Source organism: Carya illinoinensis, chromosome 14, assembly GCF_018687715.1.
Source record: "Carya illinoinensis cultivar Pawnee chromosome 14, C.illinoinensisPawnee_v1, whole genome shotgun sequence".
In the NCBI taxonomy this organism is placed as follows: Eukaryota; Viridiplantae; Streptophyta; class Magnoliopsida; order Fagales; family Juglandaceae; genus Carya; species Carya illinoinensis.
The window spans coordinates 945,240-971,142 of NC_056765.1; the positions used below are offsets into that span (position 1 = coordinate 945,240).

At 34.8% G+C, this 25,903-nt stretch overlaps 2 protein-coding genes across 2 annotated transcripts; both read left to right on the top strand.

Annotated features, from left to right (window-relative positions):
* The first annotated feature begins 4,514 nt into the window (after nucleotides 1–4,514).
* On the top strand, nucleotides 4,515–6,928 carry LOC122294587 (WAT1-related protein At5g07050-like). Its single transcript, XM_043103467.1, has 7 exons — nucleotides 4,515–4,899; nucleotides 5,029–5,091; nucleotides 5,186–5,302; nucleotides 5,415–5,664; nucleotides 5,781–5,942; nucleotides 6,082–6,233; nucleotides 6,463–6,928. The coding sequence occupies exons 1-7, from the start codon at nucleotides 4,697–4,699 to the stop codon at nucleotides 6,686–6,688; spliced, it is 1,173 nt and encodes a 390-aa protein (XP_042959401.1). The 5' UTR covers nucleotides 4,515–4,696; the 3' UTR covers nucleotides 6,689–6,928.
* Nucleotides 6,929–24,596: 17,668 nt separating this feature from the next.
* Nucleotides 24,597–25,691, top strand: LOC122294624. The gene is made up of 2 exons (XM_043103520.1): nucleotides 24,597–24,851; nucleotides 24,930–25,691. Exons 1-2 carry the CDS (start codon nucleotides 24,597–24,599, stop codon nucleotides 25,689–25,691), a joined length of 1,017 nt encoding a protein of 338 aa, XP_042959454.1.
* Nucleotides 25,692–25,903: the final 212 nt, after the last annotated feature.

The window sequence follows — 25,903 nt, forward strand, 5'->3', positions numbered from 1 at the left end:
AGATTATTCGTTCTCGATCTCTTCTTTCTACAACTTGGGATATGCAAGTTTTTTCATGAGCATTTTTGAGGATTCTAATCGGCTGGGCTTAAGACACTCTTGGCTTCCCTGAAAAAAAGGGGCATCTCAAGATAAGAGTTGAAAATAAATGTAAAGTTGGGAAAGTAGAAGGAAAAACGAATAGAGTACGATCGATGAAAAACCAAAAAGAGAAAAAGAAAAAGAAAATAGAATAGACAAAGAAGGAAGAAGATCAGGACAGCTAGCTAGCATGCATGGTTTTCGAGCTCGCACCTTTACACATATGACGATCGACTGCCTCAGAAGTTCCAACACATCCGCACCATGTGGGACACATATCAACTCCTCCACTTCGCCCTGCACCTGCACTTGAGTCCAATCAAACAATTCTTCTTTTTTCTTGTTTTCATCATGTAAAACAATGAAAAACTCTCATTTCCTTTTCATTTCACATATATATGTAGAGAAACACGAAAGAAAGAGCAGACCATTGATAACATGATATAGAATAATGATACATATATATAAATATTAAATATATAAATCTTGCGCAAGTCTTTCATAAAAAATAGATTTCATTATAAGAAAGTGTGAAAAATTTTCTTTTTTTCTTTTTAAAAGTAAAAACTCATTTTTTTTTTTTACAAAAGACTTGCGCGAGATCACTTGTACATTATATATATATATGTGTTTGTGCGCGCGCGCAATTGGTATCTCTCATACGTGTCAAGAGCTGAAAATATGCCAGCTAGGGAGCGTGACGCACAATGTTAATTATAAGAATAAGAACCCTTAACAATATTGACAACTTGGTAGATCATTAGTAGCATCTAAGTCATGAATAATAATAATAACAATATTATTGAGATTAATTCGGACGTACTATACATCCACGCATGCACGCACCATATATAATCACCATACTCTTCTTCTGAGTAGGTAGGCATTTTGATTCAAAAATACAAAAAAGTAGGTAGGCATTTAATTAATTTAATTTAGAGCTACTTTTGGCGGTCCTGCTAGCTGCTCTCGAATATTCATGCGAGATGATTGGGAGGGGATCATGATCATTAGACAGCCCATTTTATTTTGTACGTTGCTCCACTTGATCAAAGAGATCATGTTCTTTAGACCAACAACTCAGTTCATTCCATGATCAGCTTTACCCTGTTTATATAATGTATTTGAATCATCGACGTACGTTCGTTAATGACTTGCTTTGCTCCCCTTTATATATATATATATATTTATATATATTGTGCGTGTAAATTATATATATTGTTCTGTAGTTTTCCCCTAATTTGTTGGATTTGATACTCATTCCTTAACACTAAATTCATATACACACCCATGCTGAATTGATCAATGGCCAATAGTTTTTGAGAAATACTTTAACCACAAATAGATTACATAAAAGTGAATATATAAACTAACGTGACTTGATGTAGTATGTCAGATTTTAAAGTTATTTTTAATGTAAAGTAATCTAACGGATCATATGAAATTACGTTAGTTTGTAGATTTGTTTTTATGTAATCTCTTTGTATCTATAACAGTTCTCATAGCTTTTATTGTTTTTCTCTTTTGTTTTGTTTTTTTTTTTTTAAAGAAGATGATGATATCTCAATTTTATTAATAACCTCCGCATATGACAGATGAATACCTTATACAAGAAGAAACTTGAGGTTATATGAATTAAAATCCCAAAACCAAACTCTTAAAAATTATGTGATAATTATTAAAATAACAACAAATTCATAAATTACATTAATCTCAAAAAAAGAGAAACAATCTAGGTAGGTTTTTCTCTTTCCTTTAAAGGTATAATAATAGACTAAATTAACTAATTTATAATTTTACCTCAAATATATTTTAGAATAATTAAAAAAAAACTAAGTAGATTTAGTAATAATTCTTAATGACATTAATTAGGAATATTTGTTCGTACGTACTTAATTATATGCCCTTAATTAAATAATGCAATAATATAAAGTATGAGGGATCCATATCAATTTTACACCCGCCCACTAGCAAGTCGATCTTGAGTACTTAGTACTTGTGCATGATTTAAAATGCAATTAATTAATTAATTATATAAATTCTCATAAATAATCCCCAATTAAAAAAAGACCAAATTAGGCAGGCATACGTCATGCATACCATGCATGGCATGGTGGGAGCCAATATTTTATATATATATATATATATATATATATTGCTTCATGAATTAATGAAATGGTTGATGATCTATATCTACATTAACACTATAAGAAAATTAGATAGTTATTATTAAAAATGATTATTTTTATTAAAACAGACTCATTTTAATAGGATATAATTATTTTTGTAAGAAATAAGTGACAATAATGTACAATTTTCTTGTAGTGGTCATGAGCTTTTTACTACATGACCCTCACCAGCATGCATGATGATGATGATGACTCAGATCCCCCAACATTATTTATGCTGCCACGCATTAATCCACCTCTCTCTCTCTCTCTCTCTCTCTCTCTCTCTCTCTCAAAATAAGAAATCCAATCAGCCCTTGAACATTTAAGCATCATACACGTAAGTAGTTGTATCTAAGTGGATATATAATTAAAAATTTTATGTGCATGCATGCTTCACCATCATGAGATCCCACATGCGTGCATGTATATGATTGTGATGAAGTTTTAGGCCGAAATAGCTAGTACTACTTCCTTTTACATGAAATTAAGATTAGAACATTAACAAACATGCTTAGTACCATTAATTCAAGATGAAGATTAATCCTATTATAATTTCCTTAATTTTAAAAGAATACCTTTAATTCCTTGATTTAGTGATCTTATTCTTTACTAGTTGCAATGGTATATCTATCTTAAAAGTCTTGACTCATGCATGATATTTTAAAAAGATTAGGGATACTTTGTTTGTTCATGAATGTGAGAACTAAAAGTTGCTGCTTTAATGGTGATGGGCTAGATATATATATATATATATATATATATATAAAGTGTACAAGCTTCTTTATGCACTCCCATTAAAAAAATGAGCCTATTATTAACAAATATATATATATATATTTTAATATAGATATTAAATTTGTTTATTTTTTTTAAAGAGAATGTGTCATATTTGTACAAGCACTATATACAGTATTTCTTAAGTGCGTAAATGTCATGTAATCGTTTTGATAAAAAATAAAGTTTAATATTAAAAAAATAGTTTTTTTTTTCAATGTACGTGAGTTCTATATTTGTTTATTTTTTTTAAAAATATTAATTCACAATATTTATACATTTCATGATTATAAATATTATTTCTAATAAAAAAATAAAAAAATATATTGGTAGATACAAAATATCGAGGTAGAGGCCTTTTTGGGCTGTTCATGTCCACGTGTCACGATAACACCACGGTAAAATTTGTAAGAAAAACTTCTCATGAATTGTACCAACATGCATGCGTGCGACTTATGGTAATAGGTAATAGTTTTGTTACCTAAAATAAAGTCTATATGTATTAATATTAATTTTTTTATATTTAAAATTTAAATTAATATTATTTTTAATAAAATTTAATTTTTAATTAATTACATTAAATTAATATATATTAATATATAATTATATTTACAATTAAATTTTTCTAATCGGTAATCCTTTTTTTTTTTGTTTTATCTGGGCCTTCGTGGAACTCAACTGTGGAAGTACTGAGGCTTTCCTGAACAATCTCTTGCCTTATTGCTGCGAAATCGGGCTTGATTTCACTAGACTTGACTTCTGTCGGTCCGTGGAACTGTGGCCATTGACCACGTACATTTCTTGGCCCTCCACAAAAACCTTTTTATTTCACTTTTGCCAAGGTAAAGGCAAGAATGGCGGGTGGCAACTACATGACGAGAATATATATATATATATTTATCTATTTTGACGTAAAGCCCCAAGAATATTAATACATATAACATTGCTTGTTTCCCACGTAAATAAATTAGAATTTGTACAAAAAAAAAAAATAAATAAATAAAAAAAATAACGTGAATCATACATGGAACATAATATTATGTCAGCCCCAAGAATTTTTTTTTTTTTTTTTGACGTAACGCCCCAAGAATATTAATTAATCCATATAACAATGCTTGCTTGTTTTCCACTTAAATAAATAGAATTTATATAAAAAAATAATGTGAATCATACATGACCATATAATAATAATAATAATAATAATAATAATAATAATAATAATAAGTACTTCAATTATAAAGATATTTCACAAAAATAAATTTTTATATTGACATAATTTTATATGATATATTAGATCTATTTTAATAAAATAAATTTCTATATAATTATCATATCACATCAAAATACATTAATGTATGTGTGTATTTTTATAGAAATTTATTTATAATTAAAGCATTTCTCAAATCATAATAATAATTTTTCCTCAAGAAGAAAGTATTAACAGAGTGGAGGATCACAACATCCGTACGAGAGTGCTATAAATGTGGCAGTCACCCCGCATGTTAAGCTAGGGAGAAGAAACGCAGTCCTGATCTTTCAGTACTAGTTCTTCCTGATCTCTTTCTCTCTCTCTCTCTTTCTTGCTCTCTGTCTTAGTTTGAACTTTGCTGCGGGCAGTGCTGCCGGCGATCGAAGTAATTCCATCCATTTCCTTGGCAATTAATAGAAACATGGAGAAGCGCGGATGCTGCAGCGGCTTCCTAGAAGCCTCGAAACCCTACTTTGCAATGATATCGCTACAATTTGGCTATTCCGGAATGAACATCCTTAGTAAACTTTCTCTCAGCGGAGGGATGAGCCACTACGTGCTGGTGGTTTACCGCCATGCCTTTGCAACTGCGGTCATCGCCCCCTTTGCTTTCATTTTCGAGAGGTTTGAATTCTTGAATTCTATCCCGGACAAGCTTTTCAATTCACTTATTTTTCCGTCTGGGTATGAAATAATCTTCGGGGCCGGGGTTCTGATACATGAACGTCGTTAATTTGTTTAATTCCCTTCCAGGAAAGAGCAGCCAAGGATTACATTTCCTGTTTTCGTCCAGATATTCGTCCTCGCTCTTCTTGGGTTAGTCCTTAGTTTTATTCCTTGTCAAGATCATCATCATAATTTTTTGGCTTTATCTGTGGGTTCTGAGGGTAATTTTGTTTGTGTTTGACAGTCCGGTGATTGATCAGAACTTCTATTATGCCGGGCTGAAATATACGTCGCCAACTTTCTCATGCGCAATAAGCAACATGCTCCCTGCCATGACGTTTGTCATGGCAGTCATATTCAGGTATGCAAAAAAGCAACCAATATCATCATATATATTGAATTAAATATCGTTCCTGAGAATTAATTGGGCTAAACTTTTTATCTGGTGCAATGAAAATTAAAATAAATTAAAGAATGGAGAAGCTGAGCCTGAAGAAAGTAAGGTGCCAAGCAAAGCTAGTGGGAACCGCAGTGACAGTGGCTGGGGCTATGCTAATGACTTTGTACAGAGGACCCTTAGTGGAGATGGTTTGGTCGAAGCACATCCATCCTCCTAAATCTTATGCGAAAAGTTCCTCCGGAAACAGCGACAAGGACTGGTTCAAGGGCTCCATCTTTCTTATCATCGCTACCCTTGCCTGGTCGGGCCTTTTTGTTTTGCAAGTAAGTAATATTATTGCAAGAAGTTGTTTGTTAATTGTTTTTTTTTTTCGGTCTTTCTTGTAGGAAAAACATAGAAAATATGTTTTAGTATGTCTGATCTTAATTTCATTTTGCAGACACATGCGTTGAAGACATACAAGAATCATCAGCTGTCTCTTACATCTCTGATGTGCTTTGTGGGCACTCTTCAAGCCATTGCCGTCACCTTTGTCATGGAGCACAAAACCTCCGTTTGGAAAATTGGCTTTGACATGAATCTCCTTGCTGCCGCCTATGCTGTAAGCTAGAATCTTTGTATCTTTCTGTCTGTGTACTGATCAGTTCGCGATGAGCAGTGCATGCATGCACCACATGAGGGTAGTATGCAACACGTGTCAATTATCTGTTGATGATCTATTTTCTAAAACTTCCTTTCAGGGAATCGTGACATCAAGCATTTCATACTTTGTCCAAGGGCTAGTGATAAAGAAAAAAGGACCCGTCTTTGCAACTGCTTTTAGCCCCTTGATGATGATAATTGTAGCCATTCTGGGCTCCTTTATCCTGGCAGAGAAGATTTTTCTTGGAGGGTAATTTAATTAGCTTCCTCTCTGATCTCTTCACTCAAAATCCTTGCATGAATGTGCGTGCATGCATGCCATCCTTAATTATCCAGAGATATTAAATGTGACTTCAGAATATATATATATATATATATATATATTTATTGTAGTGGAATTAATATATCATTATCATTTAATTAGTAGACCTACTAATTAGTAATATAATCAGATAAATCATGTCATGTGGTGGGTGCAGTGTGCTGGGTTCTATCTTGATTGTAATGGGACTTTACTCAGTACTATGGGGAAAGCACAAAGAGAGTATGGAGAATAAAGCCGCTCTTGAGGAAGAGATACCAGATGCTATAAAGGTTGCTCAAGTAAGTGGGAAGGCTGTTTCAATAATCGGGGATATTGAAGCAAATGAAATCCAAATGGCAAAGGGATCAGATGATCGAGAATTAGCGGCCACTAACAAATAAAGATCTCGCCGTTAGCAATTAATATGCCCAAATGAATTCCAGATCATCGAGCTGGCAGCTCGAGTCCTATGCATGCATGAAAGCTAGCCAGCCAAGACACAAAATGATCATATCATAGAACCATAGGGACGGTAAATGAACGGGGATGGGCTTTTTGTCTTCTTCATCCCCCATTTTGTTATCTTTTTTTTTTTTTTTTGTTCATTCCATAATATAATTGAAGTTCAGGTTCTTATCTAAGATATCATGTTTATTTTCGATAATAAACAAAAGACTTCAATGAGTAATTAATGGAATCATAATATATATATATATATATGATCAGAATCTTGGAGATCAGTAATTTCTTATCAATACACAATAAAAGCACACAAAGTGAAAACTGAAAAAAGAGTTATTGAACTTTTGAGAAAATACCGATCTGCTTTGAAAACCTCTAAGTACCAAACTCAAAGGCTATGGCTGAGAAGAGAGAGAGAGAGAGAGAGGTCGGGGGCGACGGAAACTATGAAAGCTAGGGTTTCTGTTTGGGCGAGGAAGAGAGCAGAAGATATGGTTTGGGTGAGAGAGAGAGAGAGAGAGAGAGAGAGAGAGAGAGAGAGAGAGAGAGAGAGAGAGAGAGAGAGAGAGAGAGAGAGAGTTTGGAAAGTTTGAAGGCTAGGGTTTCTGTTTGGGCGAGGGAGAGAGAAGAAGATACAGTTTGGGCGAGAGAAAGAAGGCAAAAGATACGGGAGAGAGAGAGAGAGAGAGAGAGAGAGAGAGAGAGAGAGAGAGAGAGAGAGAGAGAGAGAGAGAGAGAGAGAGAGTTTGGAAAGTTTGAAGGGTAGGGTTTCTGTTTGGGCGAGGGAGAGAGAAGAAGATACAGTTTGGGCGAGAGAAAGAAGGCAAAAGATACGGGGAGAGAGAGAGAGAGAGAGAGAGAGAGAGAGAGAGAGAGAGAGAGAGAGAGAGAGAGAGAGAGAGAGAGAGAGAGAGAGAGAGAGAGAGAGAGAGAGAGAGAGAGAGAGAGAGAGAGAGCTAGGGTTTTGATATGTTTAGAATTTAGGTGAGAGATAGAGAGGAGATCGCATGGCCTGCTAAAGAATGAATGGGTTTTTTTCTATATATATAACTCGGGTACCGAGTTTTAAACCTAAAACCCGGGTTTCATAATCGGACCTAAACCAGGATCGGATTAGTTTGGGTTTTATAATGCGGTTCCGATCTAAAATCCAGTTATTTGAGTTCTGATTGGGTCAAGAAAAAACCCGACTCAATTGAACAATCCTAATGTATATATATCCGACGATGATCAATTTGGAGGAGTAGTCCTACTACATGATGGCGTGTCTCACTGAATAACTTTGGGAATTTTGGTTACTGTGTTGACATCTGATTCAGATTCCAGTACTAGCACTGATAGTGGTGGTTGACATATATAGATGTACGTATATATATTGCGCCAGATCGATGAATCCTAGCAAGCTATAAGCTGCTATATATTTGCATGCTTGGAGGCACTAATATTGATGTTGTCAGAATCTTATAAGAGGATTGCATCTATTTTTTGGCATCTGATACCATCGGCCATTCCCTAGATCGATCACTAGCTTAGTGACCAATTACAAGATCTCCCATACATATGCATGCGTATCCCTTTGATTTATAACAGCAGAAGAATATATATTTAGGCCAGTCATGTGAAAGATCTATATACGTACAACAAATGGTATCATGCATGTACAAGTGGGAAACCACTAACTTATAAAGTTCAATCTCCAACTGCATGCATGCATGATCTGCATCGATCATGCATGGTACTGAATATTAATGGTGCATGCAGCATGTATGCATGGACGCTGATCATCGATCTAGCTAGCTAGCTAGCTAGGTCACTCTCTCGCTCAAATATCTCTCAGAAAAACAAAAACAATATTATTGACTTCTAGTGTTGGCAGTAGTTTCTTTCTTCTATCGTACGTTACCTGATAAAAGCAAGTTATAATAAGATGACCGGACCTATAACAAGCTCTGATATGTATGTATATGATGCATATATATATATATAGGATAACATTCAAGGATCATCATATATAGCTGCAAAGTGATTATATAAAATTAATTCCACAAACTGATTGTTTTGATGAGACTGGTCAGATTGTTAAGTTACTATTATTGTAAAACAGATCTATCAAAAGATTACATGATGAAGCCATATCAATTCGCAGCATGTATCCCTCTTTTCCCTTAAAAAGAAAAAATTACTAGGGAAAGGTCTCGGAAATGAAAAAAGACTCCTACTAATAAAAAATTAATTTTTAGATAAAAAAGGTTTTTACAATAAAATATTGTTGCCCAGATGACTAACACAAGAGGGGGGGTGAATTGAGTTGTATTAAAAAAAATAACAATTATAAATCAAATATATAATATAAAATATAAACAAAATATGAAATAACAATAAATATAAAGAGTAAGGGTAAGAGAGAAGCAAACTCAGTATGTTAACGAGGTTCGGCCCCACTGCCTACGTCCTCGCCTCAAGCTACCCCTTGAGGATTCCCAAATTCACTATTCAACCTCCTTCAGGTGGAGATAGAAACCTATTACACCTTTGAACAACACCGCTACAAAGGATCCGTGTAGAACACCCTCTACACTTGCAATCACCTTACACGTGGTGATTCAACTATTCCCTGTGTAGAATACTTTCTACACACACAAGGGTTATACACACCCTTTTTCTGATACAAAAGCTGATAGTGGGTAGGTTATCAGAAAACACTCCTCAACGAGTGAAATAAGAACAATACAGCGCAAGCTATATCTCTCAAAATGAACAAGGATTAAGGCTCAATGTTTAGAGAAGAGAGAATGAAAGCTTTGAATGAATGTTGTATGCTCTTGGTGTTGTAAATGTGAAGCTCTCAAATGATCTATTTATAGGCATATGAGACTTCATATTCAAATTTAAAAAGATTCACATGTCAAAGACAACATCATTCACTTTTTCAAAAAATTCAAATAAAAGGTTCTTCTTTTTCAATTGTCAAAGACAACATCATTCACTTTTTCAAAGAATTCAAATAAAAGGTTCTTCTTTCTCAATTGTCAAAGACAACATCATTCACTTTTTCAAAAAAATCAAACCTAATATTTTACTTTTGGCATATGACAAAATGAGCACACTTTCATTTTCAAAAAATTCAAACCTAATCTTTTACTTTTTGTATAAGTCTAAAAAAGCATCAATCACTTTTGAAAATATTCAAATAAAACATGCACATGTGAAAGATGACAATCAATCATCTTTAATATTTTCAAAGTTCAACCCTTTAATCAAGGCATGCACATGCAAAAGATGACAATCAATCATCTTTCAAAATTTTCAAATTTAATTTTCAAAAATATTCATGCACATGTGGAAAATGTATTTTAATGCTTTATGATAAAATATTAATTTTGAGCATTAATCCTAATTTCGAATTTTGAAGAGATTTACAACATTACTCTATAATTTTAATGTGAACTTGTTCCCTTCTTGCTCATGCTTGTTTCCTTGATGTGCTTGACTCCATTATGTAGACAACTTGAGCTTGAGACTTCTTTATTCTTTGAATTCATTTGTTATCATCAAAATCCATGTGTAGATTTATAATCACATGAAACTTGAAATCTTGAGTTCAACAAATATATATATTATTTTTTTAAAAAATTCAATTTCTTATTCTTTATAAATATTCAATTTTATGCTCTTTTTCATGTATTAATATTCTTAATAATTTTTTTTCTCATTTTTATAATTTTTTTACCAAGGGTATATATATAATTATAAATTAAAACTCTCACCGGCCGGCCGGCCTGCTGTATTAATTAGGATCGGATGCAGTACTTGCAGTGTGCATTAAGCAATCGAGAAAACCTTTATTCGTAACAAATTAAAGTACGGTTCCATATATTTCAAGGTGGCCAAGTTGCATTAAATATTCCTCAATATTTCATGAAATTAGAATATAGCCAATAGCCATCTTTGAATCTCTTGAACTTTCAGTACTTCAGTTGAGCAGCAAAATCATGCATGGATCTTAATATTCTCTCTCTCTCTCTCTCTCTCTCTCTCTCTCTCTCTCTCTCTCTCTCTCTCTCTCCCCTTGTACAATTTGATAGAAATTAAAGCATCTAGATCGATTTGTTCTTAGACATGGATAATGGGGGATCTATCAGTTTTGGTTTCATACGAAGAGAGATCAGAAAGGAATTATTGTTATGAGAATATATCCTATGTATCTTCCTTAATTCGTTTCGCATGCATTTGTCATCATATTGGACATTAATAACTTAATGTATAGTTCTACTACTGGAATCATTTAAGGAATTAAAATTAGAAATTAAGGTCATTTAGAACAAGACATTTAGAATAAGAATCAGAACATACAAGACATCATGCTTTCAGAAATTAATCTCCAACGATCGATGATCGAGTACTACAAGCAATAATAAGGCATATATATAATTAATTATAAAAATTAATTAAAATTGATCATCTAGAAGGACATGACATTAATTAACGACTAATTAGCATCTTATAATTAAGTAATATCTGTAGGTAGAAATATACATTAAGTTATTAATGTCCGATATGATCACAAATGCATGCGAAATGAATTAAGGAAGATACATATGATATATTCTCATAACAACATTAAGAGCATTCACATTAGGTTTTCTATAAAATTCCTTATGATTTAGCTAAAAATGAAATCTCCTAAAATTTTTTCCTACATTCTATTCGCTATCATTTCTCGATTTTATTAAAATAATATTTCTCTATTTTTTATTTATTACTTTTTCTTTTCTCATTTCTATTTACAAACTTAACTACTCAATATTTTTTTTTCTTATATTTTGAACTATTACTCTAGTGAATATTTTAAACAAAAATTTAAATTATTTTTTGTAGGTATGATAATATTTTTAAAATTAATTATTTTTTTTGTAATTATTTAAATTATTATTTAAAACTATAAAAAATATGAATATGATAGAAAGTGTAGATAATTGGAAGTATATAAGTATGAAAGAAAGTGTAAATGATTAGAATAAAATATTAATAAAAAATAATTTGAAAATGTACATAAGTGATTTTCCAAATATGGAGAATCACTGTACATATCATAAACAATACTTTACCTATAATAGAGATTCAGATGTAGAGATGATTTTAATGAAATCTCTAAAATTTTTATCAAATTATAGAGAAAGGGTACCTATCTGTACGTACCTGTTGGGAATGCTCTAATTCTAAGAAGAATATGCGATATGTTGGTGCATGCAGGCAGATCAAAACGTACCAATTCAAGGTACTCATGATGATGATCAGCAGCCATGCATATATTATAATAAATATATAGTTCCAAAATGATTTTCTCATGAAATAATTATCTAGCTACCTAATTATGATATATATTTTACATAAATATATATATAATATTTATATATAAAGGCGCTAGACATCATTGAATTTCTTTTATTCTTCGCATACATGATGCATGCATGCATGCATGCATACGGATATCATAATTAGCATCGATTGATCTTATAGTTGTGCATGCATGCACTTATCAAGTAAATATTGCCATTGCTTTTTCTTCAAAATTGCAATATCTTCTTTAATTAATTTGCTTAATTTGTCTAGTTTTGCACATGCATGACAATGATCATAGCGGGCGGGCCATGCATATATTCATTATATTCATGATCAAATTATAATATATACACATGCATGTCATTAAAAACCCGAGATCGATCAATCGAGTTCATTAATTGGATTATTATATGAAATATATATTAAATTGAGGATATTAATAATTAATTAATGCCAATAATTTAATTAATAGGGCCAGAAGGAAGAACTGATATATAATTACCACGTCAAGACCACTTGAAATTGGGACAGCGATATTATATTGTCGATTCTCCGCATATATTATTGTCTTTTTCCATACTTGAGTACTACTGCTCTCTTTGTTTAAGCTGATGATCGAGAATAGCACTTGCACACTTCTTATCGTGAATAATAAAAAAAAAAAGGTAAAATAATACATATATTAAGAAAAAAAGGCATATATATATATATATACCAAGACAAAAGCAAGGAATGCTAATCTGCATGGGAATGCACTAGCTAAATTTGTTCTTAATCATGCAAGAAAGATTGTCTCGATCATCGATTCCTTGCCCACATATAATATATATATATATATATTGTGGAAAATGATATCATACATATATATAATTTATTTAGAGAACTTAATATTTTCTTTCATGTTCAGTACATGTAAAGTGAAGATGATCAGCGGATGGCTCCAATAATTAATTAATTAATTAATACTGTTGTTTTCTTTGGGGGGTGTTTATCATTAATTAATTAATTAATTGTTCCTGATGAGCTTTGTTTGTGATATTCCTACATTAATCTTCCACTATAAGAATATTATACTATACATATATATATATATATAATATTATATGTATCATGTGGAAGTGAAACTTGAATCAGTATTTTTGTTTTTTTGGGGGGGTTTCCTTTATATATATATATATATATGTAAACACCTAATTAAAAGATCAGAATAATTAGTAAATTAAGGGGAGCTAGCTAGCTACGTTGGATGAAGTGGTACTGTCTAATGTTGATTCGATGATCTTTTTGGGAAGTTGGGCACGTAATTTCCAATCTTATTTTTAAGTAATATATAGTACTGTTAATTGGTCATGTTTGGAAGGTAATTAAGCAGCCAATAATGAATTGAAATCATGAGCCTGACCAAGCATGCACACTAACTCAAATAATAATAATTCCCACCACGTACCATCTTGATCTCGATCTCTCTTGTTTTTGTTTTTATTTTTATTTTTATTTTTATTTTCCTCCTCTTTTATTTGTCTGATTGCACATCATACGCACTAGATCAGAGAATGATAAGTTATAACTCAATTACAAATTAATTACATGTATGATTTGCAGCTCCAATATAATAATTCCTCTTGATCAAAGTTTTTCTTTCCTTACCATTCATTCATTAATTTCACCATAGCTAGCTAGCTAGCTTTACATTGATAGAATACTTAGAATATTTTAGTATATTTGTAATTAATAATAAAATGATTTTAGTTAAGATATTTTATTGAGTTTTAAAAAATAAGAGAGAAAACATTAAATACAAATATTATAAAGTTAAATAATATTGTTTGAATATATTTTTAATTTTACTTTTATTTTGAAATTTGAAAAATATTTATTATTTTTTTTGTTTTGTTTGAGAGTTTATAAAAGTTGTAATGATTAAATAATGATTAAATGAAAAAAATTGAATATTTGAAATTAAAAAATATTTTATGTTTGACTGAATGTTTCAGAAGAAATATCTAAAAATAGTAAAATACTTTAGACAATTGTGTTACCAAACGCATCCTAAGACACAAATATTTGAATGGATGTACAACCACACAAAGGTCCCATGTGGATATAAGAAATATTTCATTTCATCTCATCATTACAATTTTTTCAAAATTTCACGCAATATATAATAAAAAATTCAATTTTCAAATCACACAAAATAATAATAATTTTAAAAAATAAAATTATAATAATATTTTATTCAACTTTTATCTCAACTCACTATCCAAACGGCATCTAAACTTCTCATGTATGTGCACTCGTAGCGAGTACTATGGCTGATGGTGTAATTCCAAATTCACAATTTGATGGCAAATTTATTTGTTGCTAAGAAGGTGCATGCATCATGATTCGTAATTTTCTGAAAATGATAAAGTTACCATGTCTTTAATGTTCCATCTCCAGCTGAATTCTCCTTCGAGGACTACGTATAAAGGAGGGTAGAATTATGTTTGGTTATATAGATGTGATGAAATAAGATGTTTTGAATAATAATAAATAAAATATTGTTATAAGATAATTTTTTAATATTAATTTTGTATTGAGATTTGAAAAAGTTAAATTATTTATTATATTTTTATACGAGGATTTGAAAAAATTATAATGATGAATTGAGATGAGATGAGATGAGATTTTTGATTTTGATTAGCCAAGCAGGGCCTTAAGGTTGGCTCCAAAGAAAAACTTCTAGTTAGCTAGTAGAGCATCATTTATATCACAAATGTACATGCGGAGGCAGAGATTGATACTCTTCATTTCGGTGTGATCATGATAATCTATCATATTAATCTGTTAGGGAGCCCTTGAGAAGCCAATGCAAGAGCCCCAAACATCATCCACGAGACATATTTTTATTAAAAGCTTTATGTGCAGTCACTTATGTGCATTATTTGTGCACTCCATTTATGTGATTGGACGTGTCACTTTTTTTTTTTAAATATAAAATAACTGATTCAGCCGATTACATCAGTGGATAGAGAAATTCAATTTTTTATTGCACGCGTCTACTTAATCAATATGTGATTTGTCATTTTTATCTTTTTATTTTAATGCTTAAATACATGTGTTTAAATAAAAAAAATAAAAATAATAAATCACATATTAATTAGAAAGAAGAATAAGAAGAAAAGAAGGGCTAATAGACTTTTGAGAACTATATATAAACAAATGGAGGTAGCATGATGATATATATTAAAGTTACTTTCACTTCCTTTCTTTTTTGTTTTTCCTTTCTTCTCGAGAGGTACAGGCAATGGAACAGATTGCGTTCAAACCCACCTCTAGAGAATAATGATGGCACAGTGCCCTTCATATTTTCCAAATATAACGTACGTACAAGTGAAGCAGTTGCAGAAGAACTAGGTAGGCATAAAGTCTCTTCTACAAGATTCTCCAATTTCTGATCAATCCTTAACATTATAGTTCCATATATTAATTAAATTGGAGGAATGGAAATGTAGATGACTTTGACAATAACTGTAAAACACGCACCATGGCATCAAAGTGGAACTCATGACTTTCATGCATGCTCCTGAGAAAGAGGTCGTAACTCGTAAGCATACCTCTGGTTGCTGGGGCTGTAGTAGTTACAAAAAGTTTTATCTAAGAAAGCACTCCAACATAAGTGACAGATGCTCTGAAAGATGGATATTGAACTTGTCTGATAAAAAGAGGGATTTCCTCATGTATCAACATTTTCCACACCAATTCTTACCTGATCAGATCCAATTCCTACGAAATAATTTAAACTTGTCTGATGCTGGGTCCTACATGCTGATCCTATAATGGTTGAACACGAAATTCACATATAGATTATGCATCTTTCACGAAATGCACAATAATTTGGTCTCCAATGTGAAGTCGTGAAGGCATTACCATGTTCTTATTTATGGATTATCCCAGTCTGCACTTCTCATTATAAGTTTTCTACCGTCATAAACAAAAAATGATAGGAACTGCACCAGGGGCTGGGGATGCATGCTCATTTACAATCAGTCAAAAACCAAGAGAGAGTAGCCTAACTGGCCTGTGAGACTGAATCATTCTTTGGAAGAGCGACGTAGTTTTCAGTAACTATGTTATTGACCCGGCCACTCTCTTTATGTTCCTTTCCAGCTGATATTCCGCGGTGGCCCGAAGGAGTTGCCAAACGACGACCAGTGGGAGTCCCAACCATGGTGTTAACATTGATGCTTTGACCCAATGGCTTCTTTGGTGTGGGCCTCAAACCAAAGCGGGCTTCTTGTTCTGCAGAAAGTTGTTCTTGCAGCCGTTTCTGCTCCTGCAATACAAGCCAGAAAAAATAATAATAATAAAAAAAATTAAAAAAAAAAAAAAGAAGGGCAAATCAACAAGCAGTAATATTGAGAAAGGTGATTTTTTTTGAAAAAGAAAACAAACCTAGCTTGAATGTACCCACACTAAACATCCATACCCTATGCAACATAGTTAACAAGTTATCTGTCCTGTACATTTTCAACAATTTGGATATGTCCCTTTGAGGAACCCTTTGATGAAAACTTAAAAACAATATGATAGTATGACTAAGGTTTTATATATGTATAGCATAAAGCGAGGCAATGGATTGATTCCACTAGCAATGTCAAGTTTGTACAATGCAGAACGAGGAAGGTGTTGTGCCTCGAGCTGTCCTGAAAATAAACACAAAATAGATAGAGACAATATTTAAGTGGTTCGGCAATTTGCCTACGTCCACTGAGTGGAAACACTATATTCAAAATAACTCTATCTCAAATGGCACTACACACACTTCTCACACTTCTTCACTCTCTCAATGGGATGATCTTCCCTTCATATGACCTCTCCTATTTATAGGAGAGGCTGAACCCATCTCCCTCCATATTACATCGCTGGACACCAGCTTAATTCATCTGGAGGCACATGTGAGAAACATCACCACATGGGCACATGAGAGGAACACAATCATGTGAATTGGACACCACCAACACATGGGCACCAATGAGTTGGACGGCACACATGGGGTGGTCCTCCAACAATCACCCCTTCCACCCAAGTGTGCCACATTAGGATACTACATGTTGTATCCTTCCAATGATTTCATCCCTTTATCGAAATGTTCGTTTGCCATGAGAGATCTCCGCTACCAAATGCACCCTAAGGCGCCAATGCACCCGTAGGTGCTCAGCAGTATGAGATATTAATCAAGTCCAAACAGTGGTTGAACTTGATCCCAGTGACGACTTTCGTCAACATATCTGCTGGATTATCTTCAGTGCCAATCTTCTGAAGTAGAATGTCCCCTTCTTCCAATATCTCACGTACGAAGTGGAAACGGACATCTATATGTTTTGTTCGAGAGTGATATACTTGATTCTTGGCCAAATAAATTGCACTTTGACTGTCACAATAAACGATAACCTTTTACTGCTTAAAGCCCAAGTCTGTTACCAATCCTTGTAACCAAATGGCTTCTTTCACGGCTTCTATTACAGCCATGTATTTAGCCTCAGTTGATGATAGTGCAATTGTCGACTGCAAAGTTGATCGCCAACTAACTGGTCCTCCAGCCATAGTGAACACATATCCAGTTGTCGATCGGCGTTTGTTAAGATCACCTACATAGTCTGAGTCAACATACCCAGTTACTAGACTATCTCCACTCTTCTCGAACTTCAAACCAATATCTATGGTTCCTAAAATGTACCGTAGAATCCACTTAGCCGCATGCCAATGAGTCTTTCCAGGATTATGCATATAGCGGCTAATTAAGCTAACGGCCTGGGAGATATCAGGTCATGTACACACCATGGCATACATTAAGCTTCCAACAACACTTGCATATGGGACATTTCTCATGTAGTCCTGCTCTTCATCAGTTTTAGGAGACTGCAATGCACTTAGCTTGAAATATGGGGCCATAGGAGTACTCACCGTCTTCGTTTTTGAGTCGATGTTGAAGCGTTGCAGTATTCTCTTCAGATACTGCTTCTGAGTAAGGTGAACTGTACCTTTTATCCTATCTCTGCTGATCTCCATCCCCAGTATTTTTCGAACTTCTCCCAGATCTTTCATGTCAAACTCATGACTTAACTGAGTTTTTAAGTGATCTATCTCCCCCTTGCTTTTACATGCAATTAACATATCATCTACATATAAAAGCAAATAAATGAAAGATCCATCTGCAAGTTTTCTGAAATATACACAATGATCGTATTGGCAACGAGTGTATTTCAGATCCATCATAAAGCGGTCAAACCACTTATACCATTGTCGAGGTGACTGCTTCAAGCCATAGAGAGACTTCTTCAGACTGCATACCCAGTTTTCTTTGTCAGCTTCTTTGAATCCTTCTGGTTGAGACAGATAAATCTCCTCTTCCAGATCACCATGTAAGAAAGCTGTCTTTACATCAAGCTATGCTAAGTCAAGATCATATTGTGCTACCAAAGCTAGCAATATCCGAATGGATGAATGCTTCACAACAAGAGAGAATACTTCACTGTAGTCAATTCCCTCTGTCTGAGCGTAGCCCTTGGCTACCAACCTAGCTTTGTATCGTACTCCATTCTTAGCAGCTTGATCATCTTTCTGATTGAAGATCCACTTACAGCCAATTGTCTTCTTTCCTTTTAGAAGCGGCACAAGCTCCCAAGTCTGGTTCTGGTGAAGAGACTGCATCTCTTCATTCATTGCCTTTGTCCATTCAACCTGTTCACTGGACTGTATGGCTTCTCTGTAAGTGGTTGGGATCTCACCCCCTTTAGTTGGTAATGCATATGTCACATAGTCTGCATAACGTGACGGTACACGTTTCTCTCTTCTCGGTCTGTTAGTTGCTATTGATTCAGGTTGTATTTGAGGTACTGTGACTGGACTATCAACCTCATCTTGTCCATGCTCTCCATTTGTTTCTCCTGAATCCTTTCGAGTGGAAAACTCCACCTTTTGCGAATCACCAGGTGTTTTGCTATCATGGCTGTATTCACTGGAATCTCTATGCTTATGTGACTTAAGCATCTCAGATTCGTTGAAGGTAACATCTCTACTGATGATCACCCTTTTAGACTCTATGCACCAGAGTCTATACCCTTTTACACCAGTACTATAGCCCAAGAATTTTGCTTTCTTGGCTCTAGGATCAAGCTTACTCTCTTTAGCGTGATAGTAAGCAGGACATCCGAAAACGTGTAAAGAGTTATAATCAGTAGCATGTGTACCTCTCCACATTTCAGTGGGTGTCTTCCCGTCATTGGCAGATGCGGGTAGTCGGTTGATGAGGTGGCAGGCATATGTCACAGCTTCAGCCCAAAATTGTTTACTGAATCCAGCATCCAGCAACATACATCGCACTTTCTCTAGTAAAGTACGATTCATTCGTTCTGCCATACCATTCTGATGCGGCGTACCTCGTACTGTGAAGTGTCTGACAATTCCCTCTCTCCGGCATACTTCCATGAAGGGATCTGAAGTGTATTCACCTCCATTATCAAATCTGAGCCACTTGATCTTTCTGCCGGTTTGAGTCTCAACCATTTTCTTCCAATCAAGGAAGATTTGCAGCACTTCATCTTTATTCTTCATCGTATATACCCACACATGACGAGAATAATCATCTACAAAAGTTAAAAACCAATGTTTACCTCCCAAAGATGCATTTTGGGTAGGTCCCCAAATATCAGAGTGTACATAGTCAAGTATTCCCTGTGTATTGTGTACTGCGGTTCCAAACTTGATCCGCCTCTGCTTCCCCAATACACAGTGCTCACAGAAAGACAGTTTACTAGTCTTGGCACCTTTGAGTAAGCCTTGCTTCACCAGGGTTTGCAAAGCTTTTTCTCCTGCGTGTCCCATACGCTTATGCCACAGACTGGAGGTGTCGGCATCAGTTTCATCTAGCTTCTCACAGCCTGTGGAAGCTCTTCCATCAACAGTACTTCCTTGCAAGAAGTACAAGTTTCCTCGCCTTAAGCCCTTCATAGCCACCTGAACTCCCAATAGTACTTTGAGAGTTCCGTCTTCAATGGTGATTCTGAATCCCTTTGAATCCAGAGATTCTAGTGAGATGAAATTCTTTCGCAAGTCCGGAACGTACCGAACTTCTGTTAGAGTCTTGACGCTGCCATCGTGCAGCTTTAACCGAATGCTACCCATTTCCTGAGTCTTACAGGCACTGTCATTGCTTATAAGTACTGCTCCACCTTCAATCTTTGTGAAGTCAGTAAACCAGTCCCGATTGGGACACATGTGATAGGTACATTCGGAATCCATAATCCATTCATCGGAATGACAAATGGATGATAAAATTGTCAAGGAAAAATCTGAATTATCATCTTTGTCCACGACATTGGCTGTGGTGGGTTGATTCTGCTGTTATCCCTTCAGCTTAGGACAATCCTTCTTCCAATGTCCTTTGTTGTGACAAAAGAAACACTCGTCTCTGGCGAGCTTTCTTCCGATTGATGGACCATGTGATGTGGCTCGGGTTTTCGATTGAAAACCTTTCTTCTTTCCTGGATACCTTGACTGTGGCCTCCCTCTTGTTGTTAGCGCTTCACTTGATATATCTAGTTGTACCTGCTTATCTTTTCTACGGTACTCATTGCTAATTAAAGAACTAGATACATCGTCAAAACTAATACTTTCCTTCCCATACAGTAGAGTAGTAATTAATTGCTCATATGTATCAGGCAAGGAATTTAACAAAAGTAAAGCTTTATCTTCATCTTCGATTTCAACATCCAAGTTTAACAAATCAGCAAGAATTTGGTTATAACTATTCAGATGTTCAGACATAGAATTACCTTCACGAAATTGGAATCTGAAGAGCTTTTTCTTCAAGTGCAAACGGCTTTCAATGCTCTTCTTCATGAACTTATCCTCCAATTTCTACCAAAGTATCTTAGCATTTGTCTCTCTCATGACAAAATACTTTTGTTCTTTGGTAAGGCATAATCGGATTGTACTACAAGCTTGAGTATTAAGCTTTTTCCAACCTTAATCAGTCATATCATCTGGCTTTCCTTCCAACGCAATATCCAACTCTTGTTGGATCATAACGTCTATGACTTCACACTGCCACATGTCGAAGTTGTTTGTTCCATCGAACTTCTCAACTTCAAACTTGGCATTTGACACTGTGGACCGACGTCCAGAGCTACTGGCATTTTCAGAACTCCTATCTCTTCCAGATCTTTCCATTTGAATTTATAAAATTTAGACACAAAATTTCAAAATTCTAACCGTACGGATGAGTCCGGAATGATCCAAATAGTTGGAAAGCACTATTTGATCGTTGAAATCGGACTCCAAATGACTTAGATCAAGCCCAAAATGGATCTGAAAAACAGACGGTTCTGATCTGTCTGGTGCGTGGGATACAGCAGATGCACGCGCCGATCTTCTAGGGGCGCGTGTGGGCTCCTCCGATGTTCGTTTTCGATGCCGTTTGCGGCAACGGATCCGTCTTGACGAAAGGAATGTTGTGGTGTGATCAAAAGTTGATTTCGATCAACTGCAATTTTCTGGGTAGCATGAACCGAAGCTCTGATACCAATTGTTGTGCCTCGAGTTGCCCTGAAAATAAACACAAAATAGATAGAGACAATATTTAAGTGGTTCGGCAATTTGCCTACGTCCACTGAGCGGAAACACTATATTCAAAATAACTCTATCTAAAATGGCACTACACACACTTCTCACACTTCTTCACTCTCTCAATGGGATGATCTTCCCTTCATATGACCTCTCCTATTTATAGGAGAGGCTGAACCCATCTCCCTCCATATTACATCGCTGGACACCAGCTTAATTCATCTGGAGGCACATGTGAGAAACATCACCACATGGGCACATGAGAGGAACACAATCATGTGAATTGGACACCACCAACACATGGGCACCAATGAGTTGGACGGCACACATAGGGTGGTCCCCCAACAGAAGGAGTTATCTAGCTTCTCTTCCACATTATTCAGGGAAGTATCAAGTGTTTGCATTTTGCAAAAGGTAATCATGGCTCATTAGTGGGGAGAAAAATTAATTCCTCGGATCAGATCCATGGTAGGCATTCAAAATTATTGGCTGGACAGGTCAGAAGAAAATGTGCCATTATATATATGTCAGACAAAATGGAGATCAGTGAACAAATATGAAACCTAAAGCAGTTATTATAAGCATACCCTTTTCCTCTTTTCTCTCCTGGCGTAATACGATATACTCTTCCAAGCTACATAAGATGGTTTCCTGAACTTGAAATCAGCATGTTTATTATAACATCTATTAACTCATACGAACATTAAACAATTACAAACTGGTTATACTACAGGGAGTACCTTCATGGCAAATGGCCGTCTTTTCGTGGAAAAAGAACTGTGCACACCAATTTTGTTCATGGGAGCCTTGTGGCGTATACTTCGTGGGAAAATGTATTTTTCTCCACGAGACCTCTAACTTGTGGGGACTACATGGAATTAACCACAACACATTTTGTGGGTAAAAGTCATCATTTTCGTAACAAAAGCCAATTTAAATACTATAGAACTCGTGATAGATGGACAATTCTCACCAGTGCATTTCGTGGTATAATTAATAGTCACCAAATTTTTTGTGGGTAATTAACATTTTTTGCCATGAACTCTTTGGTGGGTATAACTATTATCCACCAAGTGTCTTCTAGGTAATTAAATGTTTTGCCATGAACTCCTTCGTGGGTATAACTACTACCCACCAAATTTCTTGTGGGTAATTAGCATGTTTTTCCATGAACTCCTTTGTGAGCATAACTATTACCCACCATTTGTCTTCTTGGTAATTAAATGTTTTGCTATGAGTTCCTTCATGGGTAGAACTAATACCCATCAAATTTCTTATGGGTAATTAGCATGTGGTTGCCATGAACTCCAACCGATTTACCCATAAATGTGATTGTGGTAAAAGATTACTTTCTACGATAAGGTCTTGTGAAAAATAATGTGAACATATCTACTTAAATGCTATTCCCCACCAGAACCATTCACTAGAAATGTAGAATTTCCCACCACCACAATCATAGCAAATAAGCTTTTCCCAAGAAGTTTATTTTCCTTGTATTGTTTTGGCAAATAATTATACGAGGTTTTTGCCACAATTACTTGCTCCTGGGAAAAACAAATTTTCTTGCATTAAGTTTCTCCCTTCCATAAAGGGTCATAAATTGGTTGATACCTAGTTGAAATATATGGCAAAAGTACTTAAAAACACAATCACAACCATATCACATAATTTCCCCTATTCATATACATATATATAATTAATTCAGACATGTTTCAATGTTCAGATTGCATAATGGAAATACATCAATGTTTACTGTATGTGAAGGAAATGGGAGGATCAACATAATAGTTACAACTATTGTATAGCCCATAAAACAACTATCTAGCTCTACATATAGTTGGGATGAACTTTGCTCCAGCCTAGAAATAGTGCATAGCTCCATTGCTTTCATCATTCATTTTTTATCTAACAAGGTGATGAGATTCTAGCTGTACCAATGCAGCTTCTATATGGATAGATTTTCAACTTTTTGAGTGAATGATAGTGTTATTTTTTGTAAGGCGGATGTGGAAGAGAATAAAAGGGTACATGAGGTATTAGATGTTTATGAACTAGTTTCTGGGCAGAAAATTAATAAGGAAAAAATATCTATGGTTTTTAGCAACAATGTCAGCCACGAACTAGAGCAAGAGATTCATTCTTTGTGGGGTAATGGGGATATCCAGCAGTATGAGAAGTATCTTTAATTACCTCCAATAGTGGGTGGATAAAAAACCAGGGCATTTCAATCTATAAAGCAACGGGTTTGGCAAAAGTTGGAAGGAAAAATTATTGTCACAAGGGGGAAAGGAGATCTTACTCAAGGCTGTAGTGCTTTCGATTCCAACTTATTCGATGAGTTATTTCTTGTTGCCTACTTCTTTTTGTGCTGAATTAGAGGGTCTCATGTTAAATTTTTGGTGGGGGCAAAAAAGAGAGGAAAGAAGGATTCATTGGGTTAGGTGGCGCAAGATGTGTGAAGCTAAGTGTAGGGGTGGATTGGGGTTTAAAAATTTAAGATTTTTCAACCTGGCTCTTTTGGCTAAACAAGGTTGGCGTTTACTGCAGAATAATAATTCGGTATTACATAAGCTACTTAAAGCTCGGTACTTCTCTAAGTCCAGTTTTTTAGAATCCAACTTGGGGCATTGTCCGTCATATACATGGAGGAGTATTTGGGAGGCAAAGCATTGGCTGAAGGAGGGTTGTATCTGGAGGATTGGAGATGGGCAAAAGGTTAATTTATGGCATGATAAATGGCTGTCAGGTCATCAAAACTTAGCTTAAGAACATGGGGTACTCGAGACTCATAGGGAGGATGTTGTGGCATCGGTTTTTCAGGTGGATAATCTGGGATGGGATATTCAAAAACTAAAAACTCTCTTCAATCCAAGTTTAGTATGTGAGATCATGAAAATTATGGTATTTCCAAGTGGTACAGCTGATAAATTGATTTGGAATTTTGAAAGAAATGGGCTGTTTTCGGTTAAAAGCTGCTATAGGCTGATTATGGACCTCTCTCGGCTTGAAACTTCTGAATCCTCTAATGTTAGATCTCAGCAGAAGTTATGGAAAGCTTTATGGAAGATGCCGGTGCCAAATAAAATTAAAGTTTTTGCTTGGAGAGCTTGTATGGATAGTCTTCCATCTAAAGTTAAATTGATGCAGAAACAGGTTCTTCAGGATGCTTGCTGAAGGTTCTGTTCTTTCTCGATAGAAGATTTTCTACATGCAGTTTTCACTTGCGATCAGGTGCAAGCTTTTTGGGCTCAGTTTTTCCCTATGTTACACAATCTTAGTCCTAGTAGTTTTGTTGAGTTGGCTATGCAGTTTGTTGCTGGACAAGATTTGTCTAATTTGGCAAGATTTTTCTGTTTTGCATGGGGTTTCTGGTTTAGGAGGAATAAACTTGAATTTGATCACAAAATCCTCTCTCCTTCTCATGTCATTTCCCTTTCTTTGGGTCTGTTACATAGTTATAAAGCTGTGGTGATTAAATCTCGGATGCAAGCCCGGTCTCATTTTAGTTGGAAAGCTCCCCCTGTAGGTGTGCTGAAACTTAATACTGATGGTGCCATTTTTTCAGATGCTCATAAAGCTGGTATTGGTGCTATATTGTGTGATTCTTCTGGGCATGTTCTTATGGCTGTTTCAAAAATTGAGCTAGCTTTAGAAGATCCTAAAACCGTGGAGCTCCTGGCTGTTTTCCGTGGCATGCAATTGTGCATTTCAATGGGCATCTCGGCTCTTGAGGTGGAAAGTGATTGCTTGCTCCTTGTCCAAGCTTTACAACAGGAAGATATGTCAAATTCTTTGCTAGGCAATTTGTTTTCAGAAGTGAAACGTTTATGTAATTATTTTTCAAGTGTTTCCTTTGTTCATGTGTATAGAGAGGGCAATAGAGCTGCTCATCTACTTGCTAGAAATGCTTGGAGAGTAGAAGATATTGATATGTGGTGGGATAGTATTCCAGACTTTCTTTCTCAAGCCTTATGGTTTGATAAATGTCTGTAATCGTTTTATCTCCAATAAAGATGTTAGTTCCTATCCAATAAAAAAAAAAAAAAAAACATGATGATCAATCTCTTGACATGGCCAAAAAAAACATTACATTACAACTTACAAACTAATAGTGATCTGAGTAAGATATCCTCACATACCATCTCCCTTAATATACTTGGGTATTTACAATATTAAACTCACGACAATATATGGTAAAATCCTCC